This window comes from Apteryx rowi, unplaced genomic scaffold (genome assembly GCF_003343035.1).
Source record: "Apteryx rowi isolate R43461 unplaced genomic scaffold, aptRow1 scaffold_60, whole genome shotgun sequence".
Lineage (NCBI taxonomy): Eukaryota > Metazoa > Chordata > Aves > Apterygiformes > Apterygidae > Apteryx > Apteryx rowi.
In genome coordinates, this window is record NW_020450872.1 from 174,567 (window position 1) to 189,856 (window position 15,290).

Consider the following 15,290-nt stretch of genomic DNA (forward strand, 5'->3'; position numbering starts at 1 on the left):
AACTGCAAAGCCTTCTTCTTGAGGTCTCTTATTCTCTCCCTGCTCCCTCTTTGTTGTGACCTGTTTAACTCTACATGGTCTCCAGAGCACTACACAAAAGCTGAAACAAATATCAATTAAGAGAATTATAAGCAGGATTCTCAAGAATCTAGTCTGCTATTATAATTACCTTCTTACATGTTTATGTTATTTGTAAATTAATTTATGTTACGTTGCTAGAAGCAGCACAAATCATGCTTAGTCTAGATTGTTGAGAATCTAGTCTAGACTTCAGTATTTCTATTTTTACATTGAATATGAGAGCTTTTACTCATCTTGATGAACAGTAATCAATCTCAAAGTACTTACTGTGTTGGATATGGAGCATGTGCAAAAATTTTGCTAGCCCTTCCAATATTTCTTCTAAATCAAAAATTTTCAGCATTGTTTCTGAATGGACATACAAGAAGGTACCTGCCACGACACCAAGGTGTTTTTTGGGGGGGTTTTTTTGTTGTTTTTTTTTTTTTTGCTATTTCATGCCTCAGATCATAAACTTAATTACACTCCACCTTAAAAGCAGTAAGATTTTTTTGGACTCACTCTTAGGAATCTTCTAACTTCTAGCTCAACGCTCAAGGTTAGTTTACACTCATTTATTATTAATTTTTAGTTCAGTGTTGGTTTTCACTCTGGTAGTTACACGACAAGGACATTTGTAAGAGAACAAAGTAACACCCTGTGCTTTCATTTGCTAGATTATATAAATTAAGTCCTACTTTCTGCTTCCATAACAGGTTTGCTGTTTCCTCAGTCCTCCGCATAACCCTTCTCTGAACCTCCTACCATCTGAGTGAGTTTTCTTGAATGCAAGGTTAAAATTGTACACAGGATTCAAAGTCACAAAGCAAAGCAGAGTTAAGCAGCAGCACCAGGAATTCTCGTCCTTGGCTGGAAGCCTCTTAACTGGTGAAGTCTAAGATTGTGCTTGCCTAGTAGCTGCATTATATTGAGCATGAAGTGACTGGTAGGAAAAAGTCTTTCTGTATTTTATTTTCACAACAGTCCCAGTTTTCAGATGAGCTTTTTGTTACTGGTCCTCAACTGCATGCTCTTGTATTTGTCATACTGAATTTCATCCCACTTCTATTACTCTGTGCTTCTGCACAATGTTTTAGTTAGCCCCTGAACTGACAGTGCCTTGCAACTTTGTCCCACCAAGAAACGTCTCTTCCTCTCAACACTATCCACTACAACAGTCTCCACTAAGTTAGCTTACTACCATATTTGGTTTCTTTACTGATCTATCTGCCCAATCTTAAACAGAAGTTCAGTGTGGCAAAGTATCAAATACCTTCTGGAAATCCAGACAGGTTCTCTCCACTACACCATGTGTATTTCTAGAACTCATCATTCCATTGAAAAAAAAAAACACACAGATCATGCATATTCTAGTTTTCATAGTATAAAATTTAACACGGCTTTATTTCCCATATACTGCTTGTTTTATGTTATATGTTGTAACATATCTTTCTTTCAGAACTGTCCTAAAGCCATGGACATAGCTATTGTGAGTCATACAAGATGGTAGTGTTTAGTCTTTTATTCTCCTTTGGCATTATATTTGATGTTTGTCATTGACATGGTGCTACACTTGGCCTAAGAGATTTATTAAAATACTTGCTATTAGACAGAAATCTATATGCCAGTTTTATCCAAAATTCTGAGATGCAGATTATCTCTAATTCATTTTCATGAATTAACTTCCAAGTTTTGTTTTCATTGAGTTGCATATAGTACCTATGACCTTTTGATCAACATCCTCAACTTTCCTGGAAACTAATGCAAAGTATTTATTTAATTTTTGGCTCCTCTCAGTATTCCTTAACTACTATTCCATCCTGACTGCAATATGGTTAAATCACTGAAGAACTTTCTTCCGTTTGTTTTCATATCCTTTGAAAAGTCTACGTGAAGTTAAGTTTTAATAGTTTTCACTGCCCTAATTACACTTTTTGTAATTAGGGTACCTACTTCTCCTCTCCATTTCTTGTACATTCCGCTTAATCTTGATAATGTTTTTGAGGTAGTTACTCATTCAAATCTTCAGTTTTCAGAATCATTTATATCAATAACTGCATTTGAAGCCCAGAAGGTATTTTTCAAATTTTGTATTAAAAATAAATACAAAACCAAAATTTTAATGTTGTTGATTAAAATTTGTTTTCTGTGATACACACAGCTAATAATTTACTATATTAAGAATACCATCAAGAATAAATGGGCATCTGCTAATGCTGTGTGCCTCCTGTGAAATTTACCTATCCTAAAACATTAAACAAAAAYTAACACAAAAATAAATGTAGAATTAGTTAAAAACCTTACAGCAAAAGTAATTTCTTCAAAGCTTGCCAGATTTGGACTCTAAATAGAAATACAGTCAGATAGATTGCTCTAACATAACTGTCACAATATTTCAAATCCATATGGGCTAAGTCTTCATTCCATGTAAATGCACAGATCACTGTTTAAAGTTTCCAACTGTTATGGACAAAATGTGCATTTTATCGCTAAAACTGCAGTATTTAAGAGTAGCTAAACATATTCTTTTTTTATGTCCATAACAAATGCCAACAATCACTACCACTTCCTCTCTTCTACAGTAATTTTAAAAACATAGGCAAAGGAAATAGAGGAAGTAAAGTAAGGACTGTGGTTGTTTTGGGAGAGCCTGAGATGCTCTAGTGATAGACATCCATACAAAAAACAAGTAAGTCAGGCCAGTTAGATTGTATGTGTTTCTTTATTATCTGAAAGGGATGTCATCACTGTAATATCTAATATCCACAAAGTCGGTATCTTAAACATATGCATTCATCAACACCCCTCAGACACAAAAATAGTAACTTCACTATTTTACAACTGGGGAACGGTGCTACAGAAAGACTAATTTGCTCAGTAACATACAGGAAGTTCAGTGGAGCAGAGAATTAAATCTTAAGCTCTAACCCCTGGACTAACTTCCCATCATTACAKTACCCTGCTTTAATAAAGACAAAATTACTGAATACTAATTTGACACTAATATTTGACAATGATATCAAGTTTCATACCGCTAATGTTAGCATAAAAAAGATTTAGGGTAACTACCACAAATAAGAAACAACTGCATAAATATCATGTTAAAGCATGACTATTCTGAATGCATTAAGGACCACAGCCATTTCAAATTGTAAATATACCTAACGGAAAATAGGCATATACTATTTTGAAAAATAATTTATCTGCATCTATGCTAAACCAGCGTTAGCAAAATGTGCTTATCAGTATCCAGTCAAAAACAAAAGTAACTTCTTACCACTCATCAGTGAAGTCTAGTTTTATTGTGCTTGTAGTTGTTCCTTCTGTACTGTAGTGCAGACTTAAAACTGGTTCACCTGTTCCTGCTCGTGGCTTATCGCTCTCTGCAAATATGGGGTTGATAAAGTTTGAATGGGCATCAGCAATGCAAATAAAACTGTTACGTATCTGAAGATGCTTCTAATTATCCTAACAAAAAACAAACATGGTAGTAACATCCACAACTATATCTATTTAAGATCTTTTACAGCCCAAGCAAAAAGTTAAAAGTTACACAGTAAACACACCAAATTTATACATTGCAATGCTTTAGAACTGACCTAAAATTTTTTGTATTTACAACAAAAAAGAAGGAATATGCTGCCTTTCAACATGCAGATAAATAAAATTACCAGATAGATATGTGCAACCACAATATTATCCGTTATGAGCAGATCCCTTTCATGGCAAGTATACTATTAATAAGAATAGAAGGTGTTTTTAAAAGTGGTGTTCAGTTCTTTTTGCCTCAGCAAATACATGTGAAAAAGATGACAAGATCACGATCAGTGATCTAGAAATATCATCATCCCCTTTATTTCTTTTTTCTACTTACAACCCACTCAACTACAAATATCCTTAGACTTAAATTGTCAGGTAGGTGTTATAAATCACTGTAAATTCATGTTCTGAGACTTCAGGGTTAAAAAACCTTCATACCATAAAAATCTTAGGTGGCAGGGGAGTACTTGCAAAATGCAATACTGTATGATAAACGAAACCAACAGAAGTAAACAAACTGAAAACCACAGCAACTCTGCCAAACTTCTGCTGAGTAGTTTAAAGGACTGTTCAGTGGGCTCCTTCCAAATAGGACTGCTTAGTAACATCCATCCATCCACCCACAACCCTCGAGGAAAATTCATGGTAACAGGCTATTTATCTGGCATGGCCAGAATTGCCATTAATGCTGAAGCGACCATGGACAATACCTCATGAAAAGCACTATCGTATTAAGCCTCACTACGGAGGTGCCATTTCCTCAGAATTCAGATGGGAGAGAGTTGCCTTAGTTTTGGGCACCACTCAAATGACCTGTATGACCTTGTGCTGCTTTGCACAAATGCTGGGCTTTTCATTTCAGGACCATTTGGACAAAAGCATGTCAGATTCTCATTGGTTTACAGAGTATAGAAACTTGACCATAACTACAACAGTTATTACAATATTGCCTGCAGACTGACCCTATCATGCAATAAAGTAAAAGCTTCAGAAGTTCTTTGCAGGAACATCAATTCAAATGTAACATTCAATTCAAGCAAACACACACACTCCCCCACATAAAAGCTTATCACTAAAACAATAATGGCTACAATATTCCCCACAGGAATTATTATTTATAATAAAGCATTAAAGTTGTGGGATCTATGAATCAGCACAGCAGAACTTAACCTAACCATGGATGGTCAAATTTGTAAACAGCTGACAAACAGAAACCCACTCACAGTAATCAGCTGCTCTGAAAAACTTTAAATATATACTTATACATATTCTGAAGAAAAAAAATTAAAAAAGTTGTAAGAGAAAAAAAAATTTCTGTGAAAGAAAATTACAACCATCATCCTGATGATGCGCGAGCAAAGGGCCTCATTCTATGCAATGGGTATCCAAAGAAAAGTTCATAGCTTCTCTAAAATAAAGGTTACAGTTACACTCCAGTTAGAGTGGAGCAAGGATACAACTGATCAAATGCAAAGTTTTCTGTTCCTGAATTTAACTGAATAAGAAAAGAAACAAACTTTGGGAAATATTTTATAGTGGTGTGCATAGGTATTTTGAACAAAAATGCTATCTTCTTTCAAAAGTAAACCAATGCTTTCTGTCTTTTGCAGCAATTTACCAGCAAGTCTCTTAGTATACAAATCTGTTCATAGTTTAAGCATATCTTCCTAAGCAAGTACAAATACTGAATATATCCAAATACTGTTATAAGGAGTCAGGCACTGAGAGAAAAAAAAAAAAAAAAAGAGTAAAAAAATGACATACTTGGAGAATTCTTTAGCTTCCTTGTAATAGGGACAGATAAGATAGAGTTACCTTTGCCTCAGGAACCCTTGTCTACCTAGACTGCAGTAAGGCTTTCGACACTGTCTCCCATAACATCCTCATAGACAAGTTGAGGACGTAGGGGCCAGATGAGCAGACAGTGAGATGGATTGAGAACTGGCTGAAAGGCAGAGCTCAAAGGGTTGTGATCAGTGGCACAGAGTCTAGTTGGAGGCCTGTAGCTAGTGGTGTCCCCCAGGGGTCAGTACTGGGTCCAGTCTTGTTCAACTTCTTCATCAATGACCTGGATGAAGGGACAGAGAGCACCCTCAGCAAGTTTGCTGACGATACAAAACTGGGAGGAGTGGCTGATACGCCAGAGGGCTGTGCTGCCATTCAGAGGGACCTGGACAGGCTGGAGAGGTGGGCAGAGAGGAACCTCATGAAGTTCAACAAAGGCAAGCGCAGGCTCCTGCACCTAGGGAGGAATAACCCCATGCACCAGTACAGGTTGGGGGCTGACCTGCTGGAGAGCAGCTCTGCGGAGAAGGACCTGGGAGTGCTGGTGGACACCAAGTTAACCATGAGCCAGCGACATGCCCTTGTGGCCAAGAAGGCCAATGGTATCCTGGGTTACAGTAGAAAGAACATAGCCAGCAGGTCGAGGGGATGATCCTCACCCTCTACACAGCACTGGTGAGACTGCATCTGGAGTACTGTGTCCAGTTCTGGGCTCCCCAGTGTATACAGAGCTACTGGAGCAAGCCCATCGAAGGGTCACTAAAATGATTAAGGGACTGGAGCAACTCACATATGAGGGAAGGCTGAGAGAGCCAGGACTGTTCAGCCTCAAGAAGAGAAGGCTGAGGGAGGATCTTATCAATGTGCATAAATATCTGAAGGGAGGGTGTCAAGAGGATGGGGCCAGACTCTTCTCAGTGGTGCCCAGTGACAGGACGCGAGGCAGTGGGCACAAACTGAAACACAGACAATTCCATCTGAACATGAGGAAAAACTTCTTCACTGTGAGGGTGACAGAACACTGGAACAGGTTGCCCAGAGAGGTTGTGGGGTCTCCATTCTTGAAGATATTCCAAAGCTGTCTGGACATGGTCCTGGGCAACATGCTCTGGGTGACCCTACTTGAGCAGGGGTATTGGACTAGATGACCTTTAAAGGTCCCTTACAACCTCAACCATTCTGTGATTCTGTGAACACAGGTGAAGAAAGATGACTTACTGCCTTGTACAGTCCAAGACAGCAATAACAATACTATAACCTGATACTGCTATGCAGTATTTGCTTCAGCACAAAACTAGTCAGCATTACTGACCAACCAAGTAACCTAAGAATTCACTATACTGAAATGAATCTAACTGCATGGCTTGTGTTATTAAAGCTCAGCTCATATCATTGTAACAGTGCTTTCCTGTCTTAAAATCTCAACATCGCAAAACTAAACCAGGATGCTAAAAAGACTGTCCCCTGACTTCACTTGGTGTTGAAGTGATGCTTGTATTTATTCAGACTCACAAAGTTGAAAGAAGTGCTTTAAGTATATCCCAAGAGGGCACTTATAGTGAGATATAATTTTTATAAATTTCTGGAGACAGATAGCTACTCAACCATGTTATATGATAACTTCCTCTTAAATCTATAACAACATGGACTACAATTTTGATTGGGTCAGTTTCTTCTTTAATCTATCTTTAGGATATGAAATCGACACTAATAGGAAACTATAAAAGGCGGATGAGACAAGAATCTGGTAATAAACTGCACAGAATTATTTGTGTAGTTCACTAGTTTATATTAAACTTACACTGCTAATGAAAGCTAAATGGGTGCCTCTGAAAAGAGCTAATAAGCTTTTGCTAGTACATAACTGAACACTCTTTTAGAAAAATCATGTAAAATCCAGTAATCATAAATGCTTGTTTTCAGGAAAAACAATGTGATTGCCAAAGGCTGAATGGATCAGAGGAAAGCACTGGTCTCTTTCATTCCTAGGTTTGTCCCTTCAGATCAGATCTAATTCACATTGACAGAACATTGGAGGGCAGAAGAGGAAAAGTTGTACATGTTCTGTGATGAAGTGTAGAGTGACAGCCAAAACTGTTACTCTACTCATAAGCTCTAATAAGCCAGATGATGACTGCTCAAAGAGAGAGCAACAAATCAACATCCTACTAAAATCTATTCCAAATTTCTCAAAAATACCTTGGAGCTTCACTTAGATTTTACAGCCATACATATTATACAAAGATACTATCAATTACTTACACTTAGTTTATATGCAACCTTGTCCTAGAACACACACTCCTATGAAAAAGAGTCCACTCTTGAGGCACTTACAGGAGGAAGGCACCTTTCAACTTCCTCCCTTATAACTGAAGACAAGTTTTCATTCATGATCTTTTAAATGGAGAAACTGTGGAAACAAACAAAAAGTCTGCACTTTCTTCCCTTAGAAAATGAACCTGTGCCAGTGCAACTTCAAAGGTTGGGGCTCCTAACTATGAAGCCTTAAGAGCACAAAGACATGTTTACAGATTTTATTTAGTTAGTATTTACTAGCATTGCAAGGAATGTGAAGCTAGTTTCCCATATCACAAATGCTGCCCTTGTCACTGGTCAGTTGACAATCGTATGTGAAGAGAATGGACGGCTTTTCATGAAAAAGCTTTCAAAATAATTTCCATGAAGCACTAAGCATACCTCCTCATAAAAAAAAAAAAAAAAAAAAAAAAAAAAAAAAAMMAAAAMMMMMMMMMAAAAAAAAAAAAAAAAAAAAAAAAAAAAAAAAACACCCCCCCACACCAAAATAGCAGCTTTGTATATTCTGCAATGTATTTCTGGGGAAAAAAAAATCAGAAAAATTAGTTATCTTCTAAAGGCAGAAAAAAAGGGTACAAGGAAAAAAAATAAACAGTGTATTTCAGAAAACAGGAATTCTACAGGAATTCTCAACTCATGAAAATTCATCAGAAGCAGCTGACTTAGGGGGTAATGGTGGGGATTCCTTTATATAGTGATAAATACTGACTGAGTAAACAGTGTTACATAGACACCAGTCAGTAAAAGACAATTAAATCTGCTAAGGGCAGACTGAAAATCAAATAATTCTTCAGACCTGCCTAATCCATAGTCCAAGGCATATAATTTCTTTGTTCAGATGATTCCCATATTAATTAGATGCTGTACTGTACTTTACAGAAGGAGGCAGCAGAGAACATATTGTGCTATACCACAGAGCACAGTTCTGAAATTCTTAAGCTTGTATCTGCTGAGCTCACCACGGATCTGGAAAGCACTATATGCCCACGCCAGTTAGTCTTGCTGGAAGGTGAAGTTAATTAGCTGGGACACAACACCTGCCAAGGCAGTTTCCAGGACTTAAGGCACTGTATATGCAGAACTCCATAGTTGACATACCATCTTGTTCTGAGCTAACTCAAGTATCTATAACATGGCACTGAACAACCTGACATGGACATTCCCATAAGGAATTACCGAACCATTGCACTAACTTGCAAGTATCTAAAGATAATAATGCTCAGCATGGCCACTGTGTGGGTAGGAAGAAGCCTTAAGATGATATGGGATGCATACACACATTTACAATTTAAAGTTACCAAGCTACTCCTCTGGCTTCAGGTTCCTTCTTTGATCATTGCCATCCAGGCAGTATCTTAAGCCATAACACTGCCTTTACACTGAAACAAATCTTACAGCCTCTCTCCATAATTAAATTACAGTCAAGTAAAGTATCCAGTGTAGACCATTTTAACCCATTGGAAACCCCTTTTTACAGAGAAGAAGGACTGCTGGAATGTCAGAATCCTGGCATTACAAATTTACATGTGTAATAAGTATCATAAGATCTTTAAACACAAAGAGTCTTAAAACATATATGTCAGACTGGCCCAATAGAAAGCCAGCTGGTTCAGTACTGAATTAAGAAAAGAGAGGGAATAAGAAAGAAAAAGCACTTATATATAATAACTGATACAACTTCCTTTATTAGCTACTTACACTTTTTTGAGATTTCTGTTCAAATAGGAAGTGAAACTAATGTAGTAATTTAACTTCAAGAAAATCTAAACTGCATCATAGCAAGTAAATCTTTCCGCTTATCATTTAGATAAGGCAGATCTCCTAATAAATTACCTCCTTTTCCTCTACCAACTTAGAAGTAAAACCGTGTCTTTTCAGGTGATCCTTAACATCACAATAGAAAAACATTGCTTTCATGCATTCAGAGAATTGGTTTACCAAACCAAATCCAAAGTGCTTTTACAAGGGAAAGCCTCTTCACATTAGTTCAACTAATTTCTCAGTGTAGAAAAAAACCTGACAACTCCCCCCCCCAACACCCCCACTCCCCAAATCTATTAGAATGCTGTGATAACAGTAGTAAAACATGAACCAGTTTTCAAGGCAACTCACCTTGCCTGCCTGAAGAGGAATGAGATACAGATTTGCGAACTGATTTCTGGAACCAACAACTTCTGGTTTTATTGCTGCTGTCACATGCGCTTAATTGACAAGTTCAGCAAACAAACCATTTATCAATTATCCAAAATGTTTGCAGTTACAAGAACTCCAATAAATATACGGACTTTACATGTTAATTTCAGTTTATTCTACTCTCATCAAATAATGCTTTATTCCAAGGAGTTCATAACAGAGAGCATAGCTTGGCCACAAATTAATGAGCAAGTCATTTTCCAGCTAAGCTTGAATAGTGGAGTGATGCAGACTACTAAACTATGAATAATTAGCAAATTCACATGTCAAGATTTAAGGCTATTTTCATCACAAAATGTAATTCCATAAAAAAATATTTTTGTCAATATAAAACACAGCTTGATTTTTTTCCAATATCCTGGCACCCTAAACCAAACCACATCTCATCAGTTGTCAAACAGAATGTTTTTGAGAAATGAGATTTCAAAGCAGCATTCTAGTTTAGAATCTGAAACACGATAAAACAACTCTTTTTCAGACCTACTGAGACTTTAATATGGAAGTCAGCATAATGCAGAGTGTATGGAAATCTATTTTAAAATTACCCTCCATTATTCATTAATTATTCAGGCATAAATATTCACTAAAGATGAGATTCATTCAGCTTTAATAAGGTCACGCGCGGTCCATTTCACTGCTTACAGTTTGAAGACTGATGAATAATGGGCATAGTCTGCTGCTCACTAGGATTTTCTTCTATCACCAGCCCATATGGCAGGTAGAGTGAAACACTAGAACTGGTTTAGCAGAAGGGGTATAGAACAATCGATCACAGAGGGATGATGACTAAGGCACTTGAGTTACTCTGACTGTGCAAGTATAACAAATCTGCACATCTCTCCTAAAAAAAATTTCTTTGGCTTTATACGATTAAAAGTTACTTTGATGTTTATATTTGCTCTTTGATCCCAGAAAAAGCCTCCAGAAAAAGAACGTTTGAAGAATTAACTCTACTTTGAGTTAAAAAAATATATCTATCTAAGTGTCTGTAGAGTGCCTCAGTATGGAATATTGTATATACATTAAAGCATTAAGAATTGAGCATAGGATGGCTTTAGAAAACAATTAATAATTAACCTTACTCTGTTACTGAGAATTAAATAATTAATGAATTTCCAGCAGATCTGCTTACGGAATTCTGCTTTATGTAGATGAACAGCATTTTAGACTGTTTATCATCATGAAAAGCATTTTTAAAAGGAAGCATTGCAATCAACTATGGCTGGGTATAGCGCATTTCCTGTTACACGCACCCTCTTGCTCATCAAGTGACATGGATCCAAGCTGTTTGTTAACCACAGAAGAAGGAGAATCTGAAACAAAAATGAGATTTCAACTTAAAATATAAGCAGCAGAGAACTGCACAGCAATGTCACGATCATATATTAGCTTAAAATAAAAAATAAGAATAAAAAAGCAGCAACATAAGGAAGCTTTGGTTGTTTTCTGAGCAGCCAGCCATATTGTATTCTCTAGGCATAACAGATGCAAAGCCACTTGCTTCAAACCATTATGTATTTCTTTAGGCAATCATTTAACAGCCTGAAGCTCTGCTGATATGTTCATATTTAAAACGTCTATCCATTACAAAGGATTTTACCATGTACTTCAAGTTTCTAACATGTCAGGAAGAACACTGAAGAGTCATGACTCCTAAAAAGCCCTTGGTCCAACTATCACACAGTATAGTAATTCAAACAATGTACTAAACATGAGCTTCAAAATATTCAACATAAAATACTCAATAAGCATAACAGTATCTTCAGTTTTGGCTTTAAATATTCAATATTTATACCTATGAGCATAAAATGTGAAAAATGAGAGGGTTTACAGCTATAGCAGCATATAGACTGCTTTTGTAATATTAATACACCAAAGTACATCCCACTCATATGACAGTTCTGCATTCTTAGATGCTATACCTCTGTAGCATCTGATGACCATGAATGTGTCTTCATGACTTTATCACAGTACCACACCAATCACTCTTACATAGATTCTCATTTAATCATGGAAAAACTGAAAACAACAGCAGTGAAGTGCATTATTCCATTGGACACTACCAGTTAATAACTATCATCAGCAATGCATTCCCTGTGCACACAAATTACAGATGCAATGCTCAGGATTCTGTGAAGTCTATTTCCTTTGTCATCTCTGAAGATCACATCTTGTTTCTGTATTATCTTAATATTAGCTGATGTACATAAATTAGTTCAGTATTTCAAACATAATATTTACTAGGCTATCAGATCTTGGTTCCATTTCTTAATCTTCTGCTGTAAACAAATTCATGCTAAGCTGAAGGGATTTAATATCCTGCATTATAAACTGAGTCACAGTCTGCAATTATGATAGCATGCAAAAAGAAACCGAATATGATGAGTTTAAATCTCGTACAGGGAAAGCAATGGAATAATACATTCTCTCTCCTACAGGTAACTCATTCTGAGGTTTGGGCCAGAGTCACCAGGATGACCTATTTTGTAGTACAGCTGTAAAACCTACTAAACTGACAATGCTGATTTAAAGATAAAACCTCAAAGGTTTCAGTTTTAGCTTCTACTGCAAGAAGTACAGATTCTTTCTTCATTACACTGCTACCTAGCATTCTGGAGGAGAGAGAAGTGAAGAACAGAGACTAAAGGAGTCTGAGGCAAGCCCAGCGTATTTTGGAGGTTCATCCGTTTTGGAAACTGGACTCATGCAGTTTATTTCCATAACTGGGGAACATAAAATTGGCCTTAGGGTATCTTTACCTTTGTTTAGCTATGCCTATGCCTTGCACCAAATGCACCTAAGCCAGACCAAAGAATTTTTCCTCTAGATTTAGATGGGACTTAGCTCTTAACTATGAGAGACTTATAAAACATTAATATATTTCACTTTCCAAAACTGAAGTTAGCAGAGAGGTATTTACAGTGGAATATTTTCAATGGAGTGCTAATCCAGTTTTTAGACCATAAGTTAGAGGAAAAAAGCTGGTGTGGAGATGCAACATCATAAAACCTCCTACCTATATTCCAGTTGACTCAGCATATGAATCGGGGTGCCTCTCTCCCTCAAGGGCAGGCTGGCTTTGATCACTGATTCGCAGCTATGAGCCCATGACTAGGATTAACTTGTGTTCAAAAGCAGTGAAGGGACGGGATGTCTTGCATGGCAAGCTGAGAAGACTGATTCCCAGTCCAGCACTATTCCCACAGTTCAATTTTTCTGTATGTTTATATGTCCTTTTTAAGAGGCAAATAATTAAGAATGCTGCCAAAACATTTTACTTGGCTGGAAAAGATAATCTCATCAGCTCTTTAATTCAGGCCAAGATGAACAGAAGAAATATGACTGAACAAACATATTTTGAAAATAAATATAATAAATTACATTTAGTACACTTACCAGCCCTTCTGTATTTTATTAAAACCTCAAGTTATACCTGCATTCTTTACTCACTGTTGTATATTTTACCATTTGCATCATTCAGTTACAGTAAGTCAAAATGAAAAATTTTCTAGGTAATCATCCATGCTTACATAGGCTTAAATGTCCCAAATCTCACTATTAATTTGATGTTTTCTTACGATTTTGTGAATGTGTCTCACTTGGAATATGACCTTTAAGAATATTCAAACAAAGCAGAGGAAGCATCCTAAATATTTCAGTTAGCACTGTTACAAAAAGAGCTCTGTATGTAGCACTTATAAACTCACTTTCTTCTTTTTCAAATCCCCCAAAGCCACAGATCACCAGCTCCCCCTTGAAGTGGCACTGCAGTATTCAAAGTGTTGAAATCCCACAGCCCAAGCAGGGAAATAAACAGGACTGTGAAACCAGACGAAAGAAGGTCAGGTAAATGCCTATTTTTTAATATATGGCTTGGTTTTGTACAAATTCTGAATAAGTACTTTCATCAATTTAGATAAAGCTTTTGAGAAAAAGTATTACCAAAATTGTGCCACATAGTTAAAAAAACAAAACACCCCAAAACCCAACACTAAACTCTTACCTGAGTCTTCACAGACTGGGTCTATACCCCAAAGCATTTCACCACTGGTTGTAATGTTACCAGTACACTAAACAGAAACACTATTTAAAGAAGGAGTTGGAAAGCCATGCATTTGGGGGACCTCAAACAGAAAACAGAAGATAATTTTGATGCAAGTTATATGCTGAAGGAGCTTCCTATAGTTTGGGCAACCAGCAGTTGATTTCACCAAAATATTAACATGCCACCCTTTGTTTTGGTTAAAAAGAAAAAATAAATAAAAAAATCCTCCTTATACCTTATACCATTTTAATTCCAGCACCAGTAAGCAAGTCAGGCCTGAAGCAGTGAAAATTGTTTTCAAAGTTCTAAACATTATACATACAGTGGATATTAATCCAAGAGATGAAATATTTTTTTAATAGTTAGGGGCAACTACTTTCCATAATCAATAAGCTCTTGATTATGTATTTTGGAATTCAACTGCAAAGATAGAGACTAAGAATGAAATACAGGGCAGAAGAAATGGCCTTAATCTCACATCGACTCTGCAAGAAAACTGCAAGCATAAATTATACAAGTTTTGCTAGAGCAGGGATTGAGAACCTGCAGCCCTGGGCCAAACAGAACCTACAACTTCATTTCATATGGCAGCAGACATATTTTAGGGTGTAATTTTTGTTAGGAAAGTAACAACTGTACTAATCAATGCCTGAAAATCAAACATTTGCCTAAAGGCAGAGCATCAAATGCAACCTTGCAGGAAAAAGATGGAGAAATTGTGCCTGCACAGGCATTTATTGTTAGAAAACCAAAGCTAACAATGCTTTTTTTCTACTACCACATTTCTGAAATGCCAACTTACCACAAGGATACAAAACGATTGCGCCTCTATCTAGAAGCAAGAAAGACTAGAAATCTGCAGTTCCAGCTTTCCAAGGAAATAGATTACTCATACACATCTTCCAAAAATAAATCTCATAAAGAGGTTAGAAAAAGGGAACAAACCAAAGTAATTCATACAAAAAAAAAAAAAAAAGAGCAAATATAACTATATATCCACTTACATATCCAGAGCCCAGAAATTTTAAAAAGTAAATAGACAATGCAAAGATGTCTTGGACTCCTCAAGCAGAAGAAAGTTTCATTTGTTCCCTCCACACTGGGGAAGGAGGAATACAATGGAAGAAGCTAATGAAGCACAACAGGAATTTCTTGTATTTACCCATACAGGTAAAAGGAACAGGTATCATGTAATCTTTGATCAAATTACTTGAGGAATAAATGACTGAATATCACAGCATATAGCTTTTCTGTAACACGTAGGGCATACAACTTCCTGTTATTTCACATGTGGATGAAACAGTTTTCTTCAGACTGTATGTAAATATGCATATAATCTATTACTCAGTAA

General features: G+C 36.6%; 1 protein-coding gene across 7 annotated transcripts in view; it reads right to left on the bottom strand.

Moving 5' to 3' along the window:
• DCAF6 (DDB1 and CUL4 associated factor 6) overlaps positions 1-15,290 on the bottom strand; it is a 97,367-nt gene that overhangs the window by 25,846 nt on the left and 56,231 nt on the right. For 6 of the 7 annotated variants that reach the window (XM_026083379.1, XM_026083380.1, XM_026083378.1 and 3 more), the window contains 2 exons: positions 11,148-11,207; positions 3,338-3,443 (listed from right to left, as the gene is read on the bottom strand). In XM_026083379.1, coding sequence (XP_025939164.1) covers positions 3,338-3,443; positions 11,148-11,207 — 166 coding nt within the window. The remainder of the gene's footprint in view (positions 1-3,337; positions 3,444-11,147; positions 11,208-15,290) is intronic. The other variant, XM_026083375.1, reaches the window with a different exon arrangement.